Source organism: Rhyacophila brunnea, unplaced genomic scaffold (assembly GCF_057557595.1).
Source record: "Rhyacophila brunnea isolate RB1 unplaced genomic scaffold, BYU_Rbru_1.0 scaffold_15, whole genome shotgun sequence".
Classification (NCBI taxonomy): domain Eukaryota; kingdom Metazoa; phylum Arthropoda; class Insecta; order Trichoptera; family Rhyacophilidae; genus Rhyacophila; species Rhyacophila brunnea.
In genome coordinates, this window is record NW_028232806.1 from 30,383,516 (window position 1) to 30,400,915 (window position 17,400).

At 31.3% G+C, this 17,400-nt stretch overlaps 1 protein-coding gene across 1 annotated transcript in view; it reads left to right on the forward strand.

The window, feature by feature from the left end:
* LOC147075233 (uncharacterized) overlaps positions 1-17,151 on the forward strand; it is a 47,815-nt gene extending 30,664 nt beyond the window's left edge. Inside the window, exons 3-4 of the mRNA XM_085942900.1 lie at positions 1,559-1,646; positions 16,634-17,151. Of these exons, the coding sequence (XP_085799026.1) occupies positions 1,559-1,646; positions 16,634-17,151 (606 nt within the window). The remainder of the gene's footprint in view (positions 1-1,558; positions 1,647-16,633) is intronic.
* The last annotated feature ends 249 nt before the right edge of the window (positions 17,152-17,400 follow it).

Sequence of the window (17,400 nt, forward strand, 5' to 3'; positions counted from 1 at the left end):
CGTTTATATTAATTATAATTAATTATTATAAATTAATACAATAAAAGATGGTAAAAACCTTATTACCTACTATTTTTTGAATGTTTGAATAATACTTCTAGTAGGTACAAATAGACTCAGACATTAAATTGTCATTATTCGTAAACAACGGAACGGAAAATTTGTTAGAAATATAATAAAATTATTATAAGAAATGTCACTTTATATACCTACATATTAAATAAAAAATAAACAATGTTAAAGTATAATCCATAATCGGTAAACAAGTGCTCATACTGCCTGAAGATGAAAAATTAATGTAAAAAACCCGGGTCGCAAAAAAGTCTCAAGTGGAATAGTACAAACACAGAACAGATTAATAAATATAATTCAGATAGGCTATATCCCAGTACACTACATTTTGAAGCAGGGGTTTGAATGTGTGTGTGTCCTACGAAAATGAAACACACACATTTTATACGTGCAACAGTGTATGTTGCATACTTCAAATACACCAAAATTGAACGAGCGTCAGTGCATAAGCCGAAAGCAGTTGTCAAAACGAAGGAAAGCTTAGAATGACGTATTCTTGAGACGTGTTTAAGTTTATCCCATATTCTTTCACACTCGAGATCGGTTGCTTGTTACTCCACATCCGTTAGGTATTTCTGTTCCCATTAATTCTGTGTTTGGAGTACAAAACTTAGAAATTAGATTTCAATTCCATCAAGTACCTCGGTCGATTATATTAATTTAATTAATTATTTATTATGTTAGTCGAACATGTTAATTTGGGAGAGAACTTAAGCAATTTTTAAGTCTTCCCATTACAAAATAATAAAAAAAATGTAAAAACATATAGCGAATTATACTGAACGTAAAACTAGCTCTATTTTACTAATACAGTGTTTCACATTCATTTTTATCAGCTAAAAAAATACTCATAAACTTGCATAATGAAAAAGAAAAAAAATAAAATTAACATTGAATTATGTAGTTGTACCTATATGATGATCACATATATTTATTATATATTAAAAAAATTTTGTATGTTAAAGCAAAATTTTCATTATTTTATTAACAGACAGTAACTTTCTAAATAAAACTGTTAGTGTAATGTGTATCAAAATATTGTTTAGTCTATTCCTATCTAATGACCTACTTATTCACACCTGGTTAAATATCCAGCTATTGTGTTAATTATTTATTGAATTAAAAATATATTACACCACCATATTATGTTTTAGCATATTATATAAGATATAAGCATTCATTTTCAAATTTTTGATATTATTGATCTGTAGACATTTTGAAACCAAACAAAATATAATTACCACATAAAAAGTATACTTACCACATAAATTTATTTCACACGTCTATTTATCATGTTTATCACGTAGTAAAAGGAGATATAATCAGAAGAAATAGTTTTCACTTAGTAAAAAGAGATATAATCGTAGTAAAATCTCATTATTAGCTTTAAGGTTTGATATTTATATATGTGATTTTTAAGAAAGTACATAGTTAATGATTATATTATTGTTGTAAAAATAATAATATATATTTTTTTTAATTTTAGGTGTGGTTTCAAAACAGACGTGCAAAGTGGCGGAAACGTGAAAAGGCGATGGGAAGAGATACGACAGCTTTTATGCATCCAGATCAAGGTAAATACACTCCTTATAAAGGAAATATATTCCCTTTAATTATACTAAATAAGTTAAAATACATAATATGTTTGTTTGATTTCCTTTTCCTACTTGGCCTCAACTGAGATCTTTATAATATAAAAATACAATGTTTGTTCAGATTACATTTCTGCCTATTCTAATTTAAAATTTTCACGACAGAAAAATAAAGTTGCATATCATTTTGGAATCGATTTTTCTTTCTTTTGTTTGACTCTGACAAATTGATATTTATACTTACCTACCATTAAATATTTAAATAATTCCTCATGCTTATTTAAATACTTTTATATTGATTATTTTAATACTTACCAATAATTATTTTTTACTTGCGGTAGACATTAAATAATTGTCACTTTTTTAATAAAATACTAGCTATTTTTGCATATTATATATACATACCGAATAATTTGGAGCCTTTTAATATTAAAGAATGTAATTATTATTGTATTGGTATTCTATATAAATACATTCTGAAATCTTATGGTAATTACGATATAAATTAAATTTTAAAAGATCATGGAATCGGATAGGAATCTAGGTATTCGTGGTACTTTATTGACATCACAAAAGCCGATTGCAAGAATTAAAGCAATTTGTGGAACGCTTCAGATGTACATAATGAATACTAGTTAAATGTATTGTAATTAAGTAGGACGCAGGTTGCTCAATTGGTAAAGTACATTTATTTTAATCCTATGGATGCGAGTGCGAGTGGGCCTGGCATATATCTAAAGCTTTTTCAAATTATGTATGTTCAATATAATATTATACTTAGAAAAAAATTGTCCAATAGAGCCTCACACTTTCTGGGACCACACCTACATGTATAACGATAGAAAAAAAGTTTTACTACAAAAAAAAAAAATATGGCTAAAATTTACGAGTAATACGAATTTATTCAAGTTTCTGAAATAAAAATATTAATATATTCACTTGATTGAATGTATATGATCATTTTGTGGTGTATCATTTAGTAATATGTCATAATAATTATCGTACTAGGAAATAAAACCGGGCCACAATTGGCGCGCATTTGTCACGTTGACAATGGCTACCCTATCCCTATCACACATTCGACAGTTTGATGTATTCATTTACAACGCGATATGAAAAATATAAGCCCGACTGGTAATTAAAAAGAGATTTGGTTTATATCGCGACCACTATTTGGGGAAAATATTCGGGATGGATTTAAGCGAAGGTTCAGTTGATTTTATACAATTTTAATTGCAAAAATATCATTATTTTACAGACATTACTTACACATAATATTATTATTTAATAGGTATCCAGTGAGAGTTGTCTATATAGTAGACGAAGTCGTCACTTTTTGATTGTAAAAAATCAATCAATAAATTGTCAAAAAATCTTGGCTTTAAAAGCAATTATTATTAAATCTTAAAACACGGGAAAGGTTTCGATGCTCATAAAACTGCCACTGTGTGTGTCGGTCAAGCCTATCTGACAATTTACAATAACGAACTATTCTTATACGAACTTATTCTGTGTGAGTACGACAAGGGGAGATATCTTAAAATATAAAAAAATAACCATAATCACCCCACATAATTGCGTAAATAAGAAAAAAAATGAGTCGAGTCTCTGAATTACTAAATTGAACATCATCAGGGCTTTCAACCAGGGCCAATACAATACTTCAAACTATCAATTTAATATTAGAATCTTATTTTCTCTCGCAATCTAGTATCTAGTCGTAATTTAATTTATTTCTCTCATAAAGTCAAATATTGGAGTGTCTGAGTGTGTGGAATGTACCCGGAAATCTGTGGGATCATATTTTTACAAAATATAGGTACCTAACCCTCTATATATCATTTTCTGTGTGCACGCCCGGTTCTTATACAGAATTAGGCAGCCCTCGGTGATTGAAATAATCAAGAAGAGATGCTTGATGATAAATAATGAAAAAACATTGATACAAATAAATTATAAACGAGAAATATCTTGTTTTTACTTTAACATATAAGGTCTATCTGTATAGATGAAAGGGGGTTTTAAACATATTTGTTAGGTAGGAACCTAGGTCATATTTGAATGTGTGGTCACAGCAATCGCGAACCAAATTAAAATATTATTACCGGGTATTTACCGCGACTTTTCGTTTTTGTTTTTCGACATTTTTCGAAACAATTTCATTAGTAATTCTGTTTAGCGACTAAAAATGGATTTCTCAGTTAGTTATCCAACAATCCGGCAGATCGTGCGATAAAACGTAATTATTTTAAGCGTCCATTTTATTGCGGTTCATTAATAAATCAACAGCGTCCGAGCGCTAATGATATTTGTTTTTGGAACGATCGCCATGTTTTGATTAGCATTCTATTTTCAAATAAGGGTGGCAAATGATTCGAATTAGGTAGTTTGACGTAATATCGAACAATGTCTAACTATTACCATCAGTTACAATCAATTCTCGTTTTATTTAGGTTCAGATATTATTAGATAACTTATAATATACACGAGTACACCATGGTGCAGGTATATTATTTGACTATTGAATAAATATGGCTCCCGCTTTGGTGAATTATAATGGTTACATGTAAGTTGTACGTATGCAGCTCATCGTAGGACACTTATTCGTGCGCCGCAGTACGTGAAACATGGGTTCGTATAACATTTTATCAAATGACGAGTTCTTCGTTGAAAATTTCACCGTGGAATACATTTGTACGTATCTTAAAAAATGCGGCGATAGTTTGCAAATAGTGCTGTTCCAATTAGATTAAATCTAACCTAACCCAACCTAAACTAGTAAAGACATTTCATAAAATTCGCCACATGTTGTAGCATACGTACAAATATACTCCATGGTGAAATGTTCAACGAAGAACTCGTCATTTGATTAAATGTTACACGAACTCATGTTCCACGTACTGCGGCGCACGTATAAGTGTCTTGCGATGAACTGTTTACATACAAATTTCCGGATACGAAATATAATAGAGCTCAATTTATAAAGTCGCAGATCTCTGGTTTGAATATTGGGTCTATAAAATTCACATGTTGTCTTTTAGTGTTTGATTCGAGTCGAACTATGGACATATTAGATTTAGCAAGTAGCTATAATCTATTACATGTACAAAATAATCTGTTAAGAAACATCTTCGGGAGGCGATCGTGATCTATGTCAGATTGTAGAATCAGTAACGTCCCGTGGCGGTAGGCATTTCTAGCGTTGCATTGAAAGGGTACAAATATTACAAATTTTGAGAGTAGTGGTCGTTTTATATAAAGCAAATGATGCTGACGATTCATTACAATGCAATTCAGCGCTCGAAATAGAAAATTTTACGAACCGGAGCGAATTGTAGGTATATGTATTTTATAAAAATAAGTGTATTAGATTTTATATTATATGACATATTAAATTAATATTTTCACAAGACGGAGCGATAATTTTGGGGATTTTATGAACCGGAACGGCGCTACAATGCATTCCGGTCCATTTTGACCCTTGCATGCATAAAAAATCTTAATAACATAACTTTTTTTGTATTGTATCTAATACCCATTGTCATACATGTCGTTAAGGTGGTTTATTGAACAGGTATATTTTTCAGAAGAGTGCCTTTAAGCCTGTCAGCTCCAAAGATCTAGATTCTAGACAAAGGTACCTAAATCTACCATTATTTTAGAGTACGTTCGTGGAAATGCTCCAATTTTTAGTAGATGGTGTTTATGTAAATTTAAGATTTTTGATGTATTTGACAGTTTAAAATATTCGAAAATTAAAAATTAAATATGTAAATATGTACCTAACGGCACTCTTCCTATGTACGTCACTGTGTAGAGTCAATAAAAAATATATTTTACTACTGGTTGGGCCATTTATATTCTCATTCCACTCCTTATCTCCTCACCCACCTCCTAATCCCCAGTGTTATTGTCACCAGACAATCAATAAGCAATTACGGGTCATGAGAGACGGTGTTACAAAGAATATTCAGTTGCATCTCGATAGCGGGCGTGACGGGGCTTCTAATAGCTTTCCGTCGCTTAAGTGATTGACTGAATAGATACAGACTCATTCAGAATCTATCATCATTCATACACCCTCACATATAATCCATAAAACTGTGTCACAAAGTGCGTGAGTGTACGAACCGGGTGACCCAAAACAACAATACCGCGCGAGCGAAAGTTGAAACCAGACCACGGAGCGATCATACATCATTACAAAGGTCAGTGTCTGGCATTCTGTTCCATCGCCCCCACCCCTAGATCCAACCTCTTCATCTTCCCACAAAATAATTACAGTCCACTTATAAAGCTCAACCAACTACTAAAAATAGTTTTTGATAAAAGTTTTGGAAAAATATTTAATATCCTCGTTTTTTTACCATTTGATATTTGTAAAGGTACATACCTTTACAAATATCAAATGGTAAAAAAACGTAAATTATAAAATTATATGATTAGGCACTTAAAATAATGTTTAAAACCATCAGAATCCAGAAAACCTTAGACATCGAATAGTAATATAATAATAAAGTAGGTACAAACCAATGCAGTTGAATATAAGTAAGTTATACGTCCACTTGCAAAATAAACTGAAAAAATGCACTAGATTGGTAATTATCTTCGTATTCTGCGATATTAAATCGAAAAAAGACCAATTTGCATGAATATTGTGGCCTCGGGGTGAATTTTGGCCGATGTTGTAACGAAAAAACCGAGCTAGTCAACCTTTAACCCTCAAACATACAAAACATATACAGATTCAGCCCTACGGGTATAGTATAATATGTTACTTGCATAACAATATCGTTATCACAATGGTGATCATTAAATATGATTTTCTCACGCCAACAATTTCTGTTATGTATTTCCCTTATTCTATGCACTTCTGCCGAATGAGATGAAGTGGACCGAGCTAAAGAATTTTGGGACTGTCCCGTAATTATATAGTGTGCAGCGGTTATCTAATCTTCGAGCGATACGTGAAGGCTACCATCTAATCAACTTACGATATGTAGATATTATTTTCACCTTATCTTATTGTCCATTGTTGCATTGTGTGGTTTTTCGCGTTGTATCTATCAAACAACTTTCTATGCCACGTTAATATACTTAAAATTTTTGGATGTCTTTTATATAAATGGTCCATCATTTATTTGAACCACAGAATACAAAGACCCCCAAGTGTCCTCAAATAATACCAATATTAAATGCACGTTTACGTGACAAACTTTAATACATAATATTATTATATTAAAAAATATTAAAAATAAAAACAATCTTCCATGTGATTAAGTTTCTCCGATATATCTGCACACTAGAGAATAATACCTTCTTACAGCTTCACTCAGAATGTAATATAAGTAGTTCGCTTATTTTGTATTCCATTGGTAACACACATTGGGTTGAATACTTTTCGCTTTAAGCTTCAGGCATAATGTGAAGTCACATTTGAAAATATTACTTATAATAATTATATTATTCAAACATGATATTAAAATACTATAGAATAAAAACTAATAGGCTAGTGCAAATCTCTTAAATATAAAATTTTAAAACCTACGAATATTACCTATGTATTACCATGCTCGAGGATCATATATTATGGGCATCCACAGAATGGAGGTTGTATTAAAAGATTTTTGTTTTTACGAGAAATTGATGTTAGCTTCTTGTTCAACATTTATTACTTGGTCCATAATCAACGACTCCAAACACACAATGTGCAGTGGACCTACGACATTATAAGCCGAAAACTTGGTCATCGTGAACGCCAAACGTAGGTACTTACTACTAAAAAATATTGTACATTGACGTGGATGTCACAAAGGGGTTATAATGCACAGTAATTGCCAATCCGAGGGGAACCTGGATAGTGAGTGCATCGATTGTCCTCTTTGAAAAATTGATGCATTTTGATTTTTTCATTACTTTTGACGACATCTATTAAAAATGCTCTTTTGTACCCATTCTTTTCATTTATCATTACTTTTTTAAAGGCCTGATAATTTTATAATTAATATTTTTGAATTGGTTGTTAATGCATACTTATTTAAATATGAAAACTTTAACTGTCAGAATTTGGTGGAATTAGGTAGCTAATGAATAAGGTGTAATAAGGTGAATAAAATTATTATACAGTTTTGTCGTTATTATGTAATTATATTATGTACGTTTTAGCCGTAGAACGCCATTAAAGCGAATCCTCTACCTACCAGAGGCACCTAACGGAAAAATACGGAGCTTGCGATTTGAGACATTTTTTTGATACTTTACAATTTAAACTGTATTAATTAATAAATATATATTTTAATGTTTTAAAACATTAAAAAGAAAAATATTTTTTATTTTAAATCAAAGATAAACTTACAATTTGAAAAAAAATTGTTTAAAATGTTAATTTGTTAAAAGATGCCATCTTATTATAACATATTATTTTATCGTCATATTTATTATTAAAATTTAGTTTACCAAGTTTTTTATAGTGTTATATGAAGAGGTTTTTGACTATATCATAGTTTTAATATTTTTAATATTTATTTAAAAAAAAACACCGATTTTTATCAAAATATAATGCGTAGGTATAACTTGAAATCGTTTTTATTTACCTCAAATCTTATTTAGGTATGGTCCCAAAATTGAAGCTCAGTTTATCTTTGACTTTAAATAAAAAATATTTTTCTTTTTAATATTTTCATATACATATTTATTAATTAATAAGTACAGTTTAAATTAATGTAAATTATCAAAAAAATGTCTCAAATTGCAAACTTTGTATTTTTCCGCTGGGCGTCTTTGGTAAGTAGAGGATTCGCCTTAATTTGAAATAACTTCACTCCGGTGCAGGTCATTTTTGATATTGGATACTTCTAAAAACTGACAATATATTTATAAATATTAATTTTACTGTTTATATTCGTGTGAAACTGGTTTCGTATCATTATAAATTTGTTTTATTTTCAACAAGCATGATTTACGCAATATCATTAGATTAATTAGTTTATCATTTAATATACATAACACGTGCTTCTAATTAATTGGCGTATCGATACAAAGTCGTGCTTATCCCATTTATGACCATACATTGGCAGTGGTCAAAGTATGATTTTTATGAAAAAGAGTAACTAAAGAATTGAAAACAAAATTGTAATGCTTTATGAAGATTTTCTTTCTCAATACATCCAGGAAAAATCCACATACAATGATATATTCATTATAAACTCATAATAAAAAAAAACGTATTGAAGTAACCTTACATTACGCAATAAGTTCATTTAAGTAATGTGTTTATAATCGATAGTTTCGATAGGTAATTAACAAAAAAACATTATTATTCCAGAGACAATAATGAAGAAATTATTTAAAATAGCAATTAGACAAATAAAACGGTTCATTACAACATGTATTATATCAAAGCAACAATTTGAAGTACTTTACACAAAAAAAGCTTTTAATAAAATGAACCGAAAAAACTAACAATTAATACCCTACCCCTACGCCACTGGAGTCGTTAAAAGTGTAGGAAGTTGCAATTAATGTTAATCATTACAGAAATTACCGCCGCGACTGTTTATTTCGTTCATTTTTATTGTACATCGTGCTTGTTTTTAAATGTCCACCATAATTTATCGTATCAGGGAAAACTCATTAGTGGTTGACATATTGTAAAAAGGGACACTTGGTTGCGCGCCACTGATATTTCAAATTTATTTGTGGAGAAATCAATGAATCTCAAACTTTTTATTACACGACTTTATAAAATTATCATAGCTATGATACAGATTAAAAAGTTTGGAATGCAACTTGACATGTTAATATGAACTTAAGATTAACTTGTTAAGAAATTATTAATTAACTAACTAAAAATCTCTTAGGATATTGATGTATTCCATTTACGCGAAAGTGGATTTAAATGAATACTATACCTTTTTAAAATACGTATATTCAACACATTCAATGCGCTGACTTGTACTTGTATAATATTGGATATTATCTTTTATCACATTTTTTTATATTCATGTATATTTATTACTTCAATTTTTTCATTGATTGATTATTTTTCTAAAGGTTTCATTGTACTTTGTAAACGCATTGAACTTCCACTATTAACTATTTCCTTATTATCTTCTTTCTCGTACGACAACCTTTATATGAGTCTTTGTATCTTCCATCCAGGTCTGTGTAAAGCTAATACTCGTACCTTTCAGTTTTCTGATCCTAATACTCGTATGTTATCCAACTCGAAACTGTCTCTCCATCACATACTTAAAAAAACAGGAGTAAAAATAAGCTAAATATATTAAAATAGTAACTTTAGTAGTTTTGTTGTACAAAAAGTACATAATAAGGCTGTTTTAAATCAGGCAGTGCTAGTAATTGAGTACTTTCAAATGTAATATGCTAACATACTAGCATTAAATGAAGATTATCAATAATTGAAAATGTTTTTCATATTAATTAATGTAGGTACCTATTAGTATTTTTTTCAATGTGAAATAATCGTAATTATCCATAAAAAGTTCATGTACATAATTTTATTCAAAGAATAAGCAATATTTAGCACTATGTTCAAAATTCACAGTTTCATATCTCAAATATAGTGTGTCTTGCCATAGTAATAATAGAAAATAAATATAATTTTCTTCTTTTCTCGATTTTTACATTCGTGCCTTGCTGAACTTGCCGGTAGGAGATTGCGGCAGAGGTCACCACTGTAGTCTTCGATGCGTGTTCATATCACGTCGGGGTCACCACTGTTGTGTTCGATGTGTGGGTTATGGTGTTGAGGATGACGATGAAGAAGTCGAAGATGTATACAGGAGCGAGTTTTATTTGCAGCGTAACGGTAGGTACGATAGTATAAATACAATGAGAGCACATGTTATGTACTGAGATAGTTACAAGCCAGGTACTTAGATTTGAGTGACATTTTGATAAATCAGTATTCGTAATTTATACAGTCAAAAGTAATACCTAAACATTATATCCCAGTACATAATTATATTGAACGAGTCAGCGGTTTAAATACGAGTAGCTGTGATTTTTTTTTATTATTACAGTCATAATATAATATAATACTATGGGAATGGATATTAGAATAATTTTTCATTGCGATACCGTATTTAATATCGCCAATAAATCTGCTGACACAGGTAAACAGTTGTTTACCGGTAAATGAGTCGCTGGAAATAAAACTCGCTCCTGCATACATCTTCGACTTATTCATCATCAACCTCAACACCATAACCCACACATCGAACACTACACATTCAAATATTTGAAAACCAGTTGAATCTATGCAACATTAAATAGAAATTTACGAAAAAAATATTAAGTACCTACGTAGTTTAGATTGGCAATCAAAAAAAGTGTCATGACTGCTTTATAATAGGTACAACCTTTTTTCGTTATTTAAATATTTTTTAAATAATAAACTAATGCCGTTTGATAAATTCAGTATTCCACCACTACCCCCCTTAACAACATGTCCCAGTCATTATTGTCGCATTACAATTTTAAAAGATAAAATCAAAAACACGTTTCTATTTACACGTTTGCTATCCTTAAAAAATGTTATAATATATTGCCACGATTTAGAACAATACCGGCTTTAGTCATTTTTTTAATAACTTACCCTTCGTTGTTATTTTAGATTTGTTCGTATAAATATATTAGGGCAAGTTAAATACCTGTTATATTTTATTGATTGACAATTCGAAAAGAATACATTTTTCCTTGAAAGTGGGTAGGTAAAATTAATAGAGTATAAGTTTTATAACTTTGCACCTTTTTTACACTTTTTACTACACTGATACGCCTCTTTGCCTGATTACCTCGCATAAAATTAGATCGAATAATATTTACCTGTATTAATAATATATATAGTAATAAAAAAATAAATCATCATATCCATCCTGGAGCCGGAGTGCAAAATAATGAAGCGTATACTTAACCTTACTAAATACAATCAATTATAATGGTATTGTCTATGAAATATAATGAATTCAGAAGATGAGGATTAAAAGGATCTTAATTGCATATGTCACAAAATTCATTAAAACTATAATAAACTATCGTCGATAGCCGCCAATAGCAGCCTTGTGTATGGAATAGATACGCAGGACTGATTTTAGTTTTTCATGCAAAAACTGTTTCTAATTTTTTTTTTAATTATGTTCGATTTTATTTTTTTGATCTTCATCTCCACAGTTATTGTAATGTTACACATGAATGGAAAGTGCATACTGGGAATTATGCTAATAGACAAAAAACAAAGTAATTGAGGCTGATGATGGTCCTAACCTAATAATACGTACAGCAATAAATAAAATAAAAACAGATCCGATACAAATGATGTAAATTGCTGATATTGTAACGTAGGGTGGTGGATGCGCGTGCATCAAATTGCGACAATCTTAATATAGGGAAAACATGGCATCAATACATATTTCACACCAGACAAAATAGCTACAACATAATATTGATTTTGCGATTAATTTATCTCTGCCATCTGACGGTGCGCATTCGACTTATGAACATTAGTGACTGGTTTGTTAAAGTATAAATTGCACATCAACGGGGTCGTTAAAAATCAATTATAATGTTGTTATTAATACAATATATTATTAAATATTATAATTTTAGTTTGTTCACACTGAGTGGCATGGAATGGGATTAAAGCTCCTGTTCCATTGATGCACAAGTCAGACGATTTACAGTCTTTTGCGGACCTTTACTTCCGTAGACCAGTTTTGATTGATTTTAAACATTTTGACATTTTACTCTCCGAGTTGCCAGAATTCGTATATCAAACACTGTATTAGTTCAATCTACGCATCTATTCTATACACAAGATTGCTTTCGGCCCACTTCGGCAGCTATCTAGGGTAGAAAAGCATCAAAGTAATAGCACGTATTACAACAATCACCCTAAGTTAGCCGTCTAAATAGTCAAAACTGACTATCTCACTCTGAAATTTAGTATAGCCAAGAGAGGTGGTGTTAAAACATAGCACTTATTGTAACAATTACAACTAATTGATTGTAATTGTTGCAATACGTGCTAATACTTCGATACTTTCCTGCCCTAGATAGCTGTTGTAGCGACTGAAAGCAGTGTTGTGTATGGCATAGATGCGCTGATGTTAATAAGCAATCATACGGACCGAAAAAACGTGTAATTGTAATTTTTATAAAATGATTCGTTATTCGTAATTATTTATTATTTTTTATTTGAATTTAAGAAATTCTTAAAAGACAGCGTCAAATTTGTGTTGTTTTCATACATATTATTTTATGCAAATCAACATGTAAGTAATACAACAATTCAAAATTATTGGAAGACATTACGATATGTTTAATAATCACAACTGTCAAAATTCGACTTTTTTTACTCGTTTGTTGTTCAGTAACAGAGACCATAGAGATTTTTGTGTCGAAAATCTTCAAGACTAGCGCTCCGTTTCGATGGAAATTTATAAATACTGACCGACAACAAGTCGTCTCGTCGATAACCGGAAGTCGCTGTAGTCACATATAGAAAACCTCTCAGTGACATACCTGTCATGGCGGCAACGCGTGTTTAAATAATGTATCGGCTCTCTTTTTAGGGACGACTCCTTTTCTTCTTCGCATAAACAAAAAATTTACTAATAATAATTAAAATATTTTTCCTGATCGTTTTAGACATATTTTTATTATAAAAAGCATCAATTTACGTAAATTTATAGATCTGTACACCACGGAAGCGTAAAATGAAATGATAAATTTAGGGGCGTTCCTCATTTGAAAACGGAAGTGCGTTTAACTAAAGAGGAGCTTGTTAATTCACAATTTTAACACGTGGACAAGACTATTTTGTTCAACAGTTAGAAGTGTAATGGTTTGTGAATTATTAGGAAATATTAGATTCGTTTACATCACATATTTTATCTTAAAGTTTATTATGATACGCATGATAGGTTAAAGGAAAATTAAACATATCCGATATATTAATATTTTCGGAAAATTATCGAGCGTTTTCCATTTCTAGTACTGCCAGGTAAATAGAGTGATGTTTACCAATTTTCAAACTTGTCAAATTTACCAAAGTTCTAAGGTGTTTACCAATTATATATGTTCAATGAATAATATTACGTTTCTTAATCTTGTGAATTATTTTTTTAAATAAAAAAAAAGTTAGATAATATAGTCATTTTAAGTGAATTTGTAGTCATCCTGTATTATAATCAAATGAGTATTTTATTTAGTATATCGCTGGACAAAACTATCTTTATTTGCCAGCATGCATTAGTGCAAGCTAATCATTTATTGAATATGTAGATTATGTTAGATAGCAAAATGTGTTTTGTATCATTACTATACTAATATAGAATACAAGTATTATGTTTAAATGATCATTTGTGATTGAAAATGAATTATAAATTGTCACCATTCTATTGTAGGAACCAAGTCTTTAATGAAATCACTAGTCCACTGTGAATGTATTGGTTGTAACTTCTTAGTGGAAAGCAACTTTATTAAATGATGAAAAGGTTTTCATATAACTTCACTACAACGTTTGTCGGAGGTAGGTCTCCTGGAAAACATTGTTCTATCTTAAGGTTACGTCACACGGCGCTGGGAATTGTCGCGTTCGCGCCATAAACATGGATATTACGTTGGTCATTGCATAGCCAACAAAAAGATGGACCCTTTGAATCAAACCGCCCTGCACCACATTAGGTCTAAATTGAGTAAGTATATCACGAGGCCCGACGTTTGGCTGTGAAGCGTCAGTAATTGTTTACGCTCAGTATTGTCACACCCATAATGTTTACATCCACGATGGCCGCGCGCCGTGGGTCCCAGGTTTGAATCTTGGGTCTGGCAAGTACGCATATTATTTTTCAATTTGTCTATGAGTCAGAGTACGTACCTAATAGGTTGAGCAAGTGACTGGCACACATTTCTCGAAAAAAAAAAAAAAAAATTGTTAATACAAACCCCATATGATGTTATTAGAATCGAACATGTTCGAAAAATTTCTCAAGAGCAGATACCCAAAACTATGGTCAGCACGCACTCAAGTATGCTTTGACTAGTTTACAGAAACTCAATTTGATAAAACCTGCCCAAAGAAGAGGGGAACACGGTGAACTAATAAATGCTTATAATTAATAGATATATAGTTTAAAAAAACAAACTACGTGAAGAGATATTTACATCCGCAATAAGACGCCGCAAAAAATGGCCATTATGGCAACCAGGTCGGACAGCCCGATTCGCCCAACAACTTGAGCATCCCATCTCTTTCAAAGCACATTTTTGAACATTCCCAGAGGATGTGGTTTATAAATTGTAGTTCTTTGACACATTTCATAGACAATGCAATATGCAGCTGACAGAACCAAACATACCTAGTATCAACATAGCAACATATGCTGACACTTTCCAGTGGATTTTACCGAGCATTTATATGTCATCTATGGCGGAGTCCAGCCAACCCAATTTCGGCTTCTTAAGTTTGTCTTGACCTCAAGTGATATATGCATAACCCACATTGGTGAAAATTTCTCCGAGTTTCTATGCATGTGAGAAATTGGTGCAGAACCTGAATATTCATATGCCACGTAATACTTTTGCCCCCTCAAAGTGTGTACAGTTAGTTCCTCATCGTACATTAGGTACATGATACAATAGTCTAATAGATTGTTCTCAGAAATATACCCGTTTCCATCTCCTCTTCTTTGCTGAAAACCCATAGTTATTAGATATATACCAATACTGGGTAGGTACAGGAGAGTTTATAAAAAATACTGTAGTAAAAGATCAACAAATATACCTAATATCAATCAAATATTATAATACAAATATAACGTAAAAATAAAATATTTTACAACAATTAATAAATGTTTGTAATGTTTTCCCGTTATCTGAATATTTTCATCAAAACATTTATTCATGCAGAGCTTTAGCGTACATTGTTTTTCAAGCAATTACCAATAATTGACTTAAAGCTTGCACAAAACATGCATTTTTAAATGAAACATGCAGTTCAATCACTAGTCCAATACAACTTACTAATATCGCAAAACCAGATAAACTAATGGATCAGATAAAAGTGTTATTCGTGTTATTAATATGCGGTTTGTAAACTTTCGTGATACGGTAAATATTCATCCGATTTTTTGCTTTAAAAGTGATATCTACATACATTTGTCTATAATACCACTGTCAATTAAACATTTTTGCGGCCTAACTCGTTTTTATATATTATGTTAAACGTACATAATTTTGAAAACACTTCTGAGAAAATATGTTATTACCAATAGAAAAAATCTTGTTGAAAAAGTAGGACACCCCGCAGGAATCGAGCCTGCATCTCTCGGGTATCGCGCCCATGCACATAGACCACTATGCTTAAGGCGTCATACTTAATTGCGACAAATTTTAACTTCTCTGAAGCGCTTTCCAACATACCTACTTTGATTTAAAATACAAAACCCGATCGCCAAATAGAAGATCAATTTGGAATTATTGCTCTCCCAATTGGCATTAACAATGTTTTTTTTAATTAAATGTTAAGCAGTGCGTGTTTATGCTACCGAATACTATTAAACCTACTATGCGACATGGTGGTTTATAACTATTGTCAATGATTGCCAAGAAAACTTTAAATTTAAATTCAAATACACTACGTGAAAATATTTAGGGTCAGATGTAATGATCATGAGTAAATTAATAATAATGCATTATTTGATTTTAGATATGCTCACTCTGTACAAGTTAATGGTTAATGTATGTACTTGTTAGTTTACTAAGCTAATACATTAATTTTGTATATTATACGATTTATTATAATGTAAAGTAGACGTATCTAACAAGAAAACAACTACATATATGTTGACTGATTGCTTACTATCTGTCGTTCAACTTTTTTTACAACGAATTTTAAATTTGACTATTTTAACTATTTTTAACCAGCCCTTTCTACTTTGTTTCAGGTGTACCAGACTTCGCCTTACATGCTCAACTAGCAATGCCTCCAGTAGCTGCAGATCCATTCTGGCCTGGACTTGGTTTTCCGCACGTCTTAGCCGGTCTCCATCCAGGACACGCTAACGCCTTAGGCCTACCATGGGGTCCACCACACCAAGAAAACAAAGGCCCGCCACACTTTGCAGTGCCATCTTTCCACGCGCTTCTATCCCAGTATATGCTTGGCGGAGGCTTACCGATACCACCTGGTTTCCCTGGTTTCCCCAACTTCCAGCAGCATACTCCTGGAAGAATGAACCCAGAAGAACCTTCACGTAGTGTTTCGCCCGATGATGTTGGAGACGGTTCTAGAAGTCCAAGGTCTCCGATGAGAAGTGATGACGGAGGAAGGTCTCCAAATATGGATTCTGGTGAAGAGTCAAGAAAAAATAGTGTTGATGCTTTAAGGATCCGAGCGCAAGAACATCTGATGATGAGTGGTGGGCAACATCTATTGATACCAAAATCTAAAGTTCAGACCTAAAATAGATTATGTGAAAATGTGACATTAAATTAACAGTATAATATATAAGTAATATATTAATTAATATCTTGGCTTCTAGAGACATAAGCATAAAATAATATATATACATAATATGCAACAGTAAATGTGTCTAATCAGTAATTGTAATGACATTGCTAGTTAGAATATATATAAACCAAGAGAGACAAACATAAATATGTATAAAATCATCTATATTGTCACCACCGTTGCTTTATGAGTATATAATAA